Below are 5,827 nucleotides of genomic sequence, written 5' to 3'. Positions count from 1 at the left end.
CTATATCTATATCTATATCTATATCTATATCTATATCTATATCTATATCTATCTATATCATCTATATCTATATCCATGGAAACAGATCCTCATTGATTTCATCCCTAAGGAGTCAATGATTGTGCCCACATCCTACTTCCTGACCACTTCATGCAGCATAACACCTGGTGTGGAAGGAGAGGTCCCTGGGGACAGTGAGTAGGACCCCAAGGAGGCCCTGGTTCTCTGAGGGCACAGTCAGCACCTCCTCCCAGGAGAAGCCCCAGAGATCAGGACCTCCCTCACCTCTTGCCCTTTGTATGTGCAGACACCTCCCATATGCAAATGCCCACAGGACCACCAGACACACACACAGTTGGCGTCCACTTAAATTCAGGGCCGCCACACCCTGGAGAACACTTTCTGGGAGACGAGGACATCACCTGCAAGACATGACTCCCATGTGGCTCTTCCTCTTCCCGCTGTCAGCTCCCAGATGTGAGTGGCTCAGGGCTTAGGCGTGGGGAGATGGGGACCCTGCATCTGAGCCCAGGACTCACTGTGTTCTCTCTGTCCCAGGTGTCCTGTCCCAGGTGCAGCTGCAGGAGTCGGGCCCAGAACTGGTGAAGCCCTCGCAGACCCTCTCCCTCACCTGCTCTGTCTCTGGATTCTCCATCACAACCAGTGGTTACACCTGGCACTGGATCCGCCAGCCCCCAGGGAAGGAGATGGAGTGGATCGGGTATATAACTTATAGTGGGAGCACTAACTACAGCCCTTCCATCAAGAGCCGAACCGCCGTCTCCAGAGACACGTCCAAGAACCAGTTCTCCCTGCAGCTGAGCTCCGTGACCACTGAGGAAACAGCCCTGTATTACTGTGCAAGAGACACAGTGAGGGGAAGTCAGTGTGAGCCCAGACACTAACCTCCCTGCAAGAAGGTCTCTGACCACCAGAGGGTGGTCAGGGTCCCTGAACACAAGGACCATCCCAGAAGCAGGTGCATTTGGAGGTTTGGGCTGCTTCCTGTGTGATTTCCTCTTCATGTCACAGTTTCCCTCAGGGAAGCTCTGGATCCTGATTCTTTGCTGACGTCTGAGTCTGAGTGAGAAAGTCTGTTGTAAAGAGAGACAACTTTCTCCTGTGAACAAGAGGTTGAGAGTGTCTTTCATACACACTAGGTCTCTTTCATGCACACTTGGGCCATAATGAGTTTTATCATCAAATCTTCTGACCCACGTCACCTGAATCTAACAAGAGGCTCCAATGACTCAACAGTGCAGCTCCCCTGAATGCTGGACCGTGGGCCCCACATGTGTGTGACCCCAAAGCTGCAGAAGAAGGACCCACAGGGTGACAGTCCTGGTCTTGTCCTCATGCTCACAGCACCCAGAGGAGTGGACACCATGCAGAAGCAGAGGCAGAGCAGCTGGTACAGATGTTCATGACACACACTCACCAAGGGGACATGGATGGTTATTATGCTCCTGATTGAAAACCCCTGAGACGCACCGGAAAGATCACTCAGCAAGTCAGACCTGTTGGGATGGAGACTGGAAAGGAGAGGGCGCGGGGCTTTTATTTTGGTGAGGTGGTGGAGGAGGGGGAGGGGAAAGAATTCTGCTTCCAGGGACTTGTGTGGTTTCAATCTCCCAATAACTTCTACAAGAAAAACTATGGCCTCCTCCTTCCTGCCTGCCCACTGCTTTCCCTGTGGCCCCTGCAGTCCCATGCCCAGGTGAGCTGCCCCATGAACCTCTACCTCAAGTCCCTGCCACAAGCTGGGCTGTTGCCACAGCTACACCTCTGCTGTCCCCTCTTGGTCCTCATGTTGCCATGGGACTGATCAGGACCAACAAAAGCTCCAGCCCCCAGCGCCCAGGTCCCTAGCGCATGTGCAGGGGGCTGGCCTGGTGCAGCAGCAGCTGGTGCTCCTGGGCCTGGGGGACCTGTTCGCCTGGACCCCAGCCTGAGTGTGAGGGAGAGGACGTCAAGCCACAGGGATCGCAGTGCTTTGGAGGCTTTGAGGTTTGCGGGGACATGGTGCCTGCGGATCCATGGTGGCACTGCTCCCAGAGGGCAGCGCTGGTGGGTTCAGACGCGGGGCCTCCATGGAGGAGAAAGAGCAGAACAGAAACCCTGTGAGAACGTGGCCTTGAGGCCTAATGCACTGCGGACGGTGTGTGAGCGCAGTGATGGCGCAGCGTCTGTGTCAGCAGAGAGGGCGTTTGGAGATGGTAGGACCGTGTTTGGGTGGGTTTCCCCCAGGGGACCTGGCTGCTGCAGGAGCATGTTGTCTGCGGGCGGTCCCTGGGTTTCCCCAGAGCTACTGGAAGCGCTCAGGGCACAGCATGGAGTGGGCTGGAGGCCGCATGCTGTCTCCTAGGTGTGCCCAGAGCATGTCCTGTGGGAGAGGCTGGGGGCGGCGCAGTGTGGAACTAAGAGGACATGGTTCCATCCAAGAGCCGAGAAGGAATCATAAGCGCCTCCCAAGGGCTCATCCGAGGTTTTGGAGACGAACACGGACACAATGGTCACTCAGAGGCAGGAGGCCGAGATGGACATGGAAACCGCCCTGGGGACCAAGGAAAGGATGCAGAAGGTGAAGGCCGGGGTCTGACCACAGTGATGAGATGGAGGAGGCTCCTCCTGAGAGAAGAGTCAGGAGGAAAACATGCATCTGGGACTGACTTCTGCCCACTCACCGGGACCCCAGAGGCCCAGCGCTGCTGAGGGCGCAGCAGACCCACTGCAGGTCCCCCTCAGCAGGTGCTCAGCGCAGATGCCTTGGACCCGCATGGGAGGAAGAGCTTTCCAGGGACCAGAGCAAGGAGCATGGAGAGCCCCTGGCGAAGGCGGGGCAGCTGCTATCTCCCCTCTGCCTCTCCCCATGGATGCCTGCTGCCCTCACCCACCGCCCCTCCCAGGAAGGGGTCTGAGAAACTGCCTTTCCCAGCAGTGCTACAGGGGCGCGTGTTCCAGGAACCCCCGTGGAAGCCTTTTTGTTAGAAAGATGAACACCGTGCAGTGCGAGCCCTCAGGGGTCTCCAGAGTCTGGTGTCCCCGCTGGAGGCAGAGCCCCTGGGTGGGCGGCCCTCCAGGCCCTGGCGCAGCACCTGTCCACCCGCTCTTTTCTCAGCCAGACTTTCCAAGCACGTGGACTCCTGGACGCCATGGGCAGTGTCTGGAGGGCCCTTCTGCAAACAATGGCCACCAAGAACAGTACTCAGTGCCTGACCCTGACCCACTGGTGATGCTGTGCAGAGCAGCATCCAGAGGGCAGCATTGGGGGGAGTGAACGTGGTTAGTATTTGGGAACCGCAGGCAGCATCCTCGCCAAGGAAGACGGTGCCCTTGAACCTCTCAAGACCATCGCTGCTTCTGCTGGAGGGGCCAGCCAGGGCCGCTCGCTGGTGGGCGGGGGGGGGGGCCTGGGCGCCCTCTTCCATGTGTTCCTCGATGGCAACGAAGCTGAGAGGGCCTCATGCAGATGCATTTGTTACCTGCCCTGAGGGAATCCCAGCCAGTCTTCAAGATGACAATCATAAAGAAGGGAAGGCACATACAGTCCAGATCAGCTGTGCCTTCTCCACAATTGAAGATGCACTGGAGGAGGTTTGTCGCTTATCAAGAGACTTGAGAAAAGACTGGCTGCTTGACCCGTTGAAAGAGAGCAGTTCTTGTCCCCAAGTGTTCACCTCTACAGGGTCCCTGCTGTGTGCATTTCCGAAAGCCGCTGCTCAAGGTCTGTATCTGTGTGTTAATGTGAAGGTCTCAGACCTTGGAAGCCTGTCAGAACCCGTCCTTCCTGGAGATCTGGGATCAGATCGGTGTTTCTTGTGCGCTCTCCCCTTCAGTCACCAGAGAGGGGAGGCTGGCTGCACGCAGGAACCTCAGGGGGCGTCCGTGAGCCGTGCAGATTTGACTAATTTTTGCAAAAACAGGAAAACCAACGGCAATGCTTGGATGCTCTTTAAGTCAATATCATTTTACATTGGCTGGCTTTTTAACAAATTTGAAGACAAGCTTGATAAAAGATTTTTGGTGTGAAGTATATCAGTTATGTTTACCTTTTGTGAAGTGAATGAATTGAATTTGTTTTCCACTATTTAGTAGAATGTATGAAAGAGCTAATGAGGTCTTTACCACCCTCTATAGAACCAGATCAGATCGATTACTGCTTAACCTCACTCCTTGTTTAATTTGATATGTCATCAGAATTGAAGGAAAATATTTTTTAAATAACTTTTTAATAAAAGAGAATGAAATCTATGATTTCTTAACTGATTTCCTTTGTGTGGGGCAGATGGAGAAGCGGCAGCAACGAGCCATCAGTTGTCAGAAGTCAAACGAAAAAGAAAATAGACTATGGCCCCGCATTTTATATAGAACTATACAAAATGAGCAAAAATTGAAAAAAAAGGTCCTTACATCTGTGCTAAAATCACATGTAAAGAAAATGAGAAGAATAAGCATAAGTAAGAAATGATAGTGATAATGACATTGACAATGATGATGGCGGTGGTGGTGGCGATAGAAATGGAAAGGAATCTTGGTTCAATGTCTTGGTGGGAATCTGTCCTTTCCCACCCATCTGCCATCAGCTTTTTCAAAGGCCTGTGTCAACTTACAGTTGGCCCATTGTGGTCTCAACCCCTAATGGCATCTGAAGAGGAGGTGCCTGCTTTGTTTACTTATAAGAAGTCATTGTGTGTGGACAACCACCAAGTGCATAGAAAATTAGGAGAATGGTTATAAGTAAGCAAATTGTGGTGATGATATGTTCATGATAATTACAAGGAAGATGATGGACTGAGACAGGAGCCCTGGTCTAATGGAATGAAGGCTCCTCATACAGACACAGTCACCTTGGCTCCTCCAGTAAGGAGTGTGCACTCTTCCAGTGAGTATTGAGAGATTTCATAAATGGGACCCCAATGAATTATGCAACTTTGGGGATTCCTGGTGAGACCATGTGGTTTATCAACCCAAAGCTGTCCAAGTGGGAATACCTTGGGCCTGGAAAGGTGTCACCTTCTAGAACAGAGACCCTGTGAGAATGTGCATGTAGGAAACAGGGGTCCCCTTCCCACCAGTTCGCAGTGACAGGTTCCTTATTTTCCTTGATCCCTGCCTGCATGATCCTTAACGTTTCTACTTCAATCAACTCCTGCTCATCATTATTCAGGTATTTCCAATGATGACACAATCTGTCTCTCTCATGCCCTGCACTTCCTTCTGGGCCTTCACTGCAGGAGACTGTAAACCCACATGTCCAGTAACTCTCTGTCCATGAACATCAGCCACATTTCTGTCATGTGACTCAAATCAAGTCCAGCTTCATCCCCTCCCTGAGGTCCACAGTCACGTCCACATTTATGGGTAGTTTCCCAGCAGTGTTCCCCTCTGGTACCAGAACCTGCTCCAGTCCCTGAGGCTGCTGTAGCCAATCCACATGGGCAGTGGAGGCCCAGGATTTTCTGGGAAATTCTTCGTAAAATCACCCAAAACAGCACCCATCAAAGACAATAGTGATGAACTGAACTTTAATAAATACATTTGCCCCATCAAATATTCCATCAGTTAACTTAATGACAAGCTTGGCAAGAGAATATCTTTCCAAATCCTGTGCCTGACAGGAGAATGTGTGCATTACACATTAACGATGTTGTTCTTTTCTGTGAGAAAATGTATGCTAGGAATTCTCCAATTTCCCTCACTCTGAACCCAACATCACTGATAACACTAGACTGAAAAACCAGGTCACTTAGCAGGGTGCCATATCATTTAAAATATGAGAGATTCTCAATGGTTCACATGAATAATCACTGTTTTTATTTCTAATCTT

General features: G+C 51.6%; 1 gene segment (V, D, J or C); it reads left to right on the top strand.

Annotated features, from left to right (window-relative positions):
• Positions 1–415: 415 nt before the first annotated feature.
• LOC102758763 lies at positions 416–881 on the top strand (the record flags this gene model as incomplete). The annotated part of the segment is given in 2 exon segments: positions 416–477; positions 559–881. Coding segments are annotated over 2 exon segments (369 nt in total), but the record flags the coding sequence as incomplete, so codon positions are not given.
• Positions 882–5,827: the final 4,946 nt, after the last annotated feature.

The sequence above is a fragment of the Myotis davidii genome, unplaced genomic scaffold (genome assembly GCF_000327345.1).
Source record: "Myotis davidii unplaced genomic scaffold, ASM32734v1 scaffold5284, whole genome shotgun sequence".
NCBI classification, from domain to species: domain Eukaryota; kingdom Metazoa; phylum Chordata; class Mammalia; order Chiroptera; family Vespertilionidae; genus Myotis; species Myotis davidii.
This window is presented reverse-complemented; position numbering and strand designations above follow the sequence as displayed.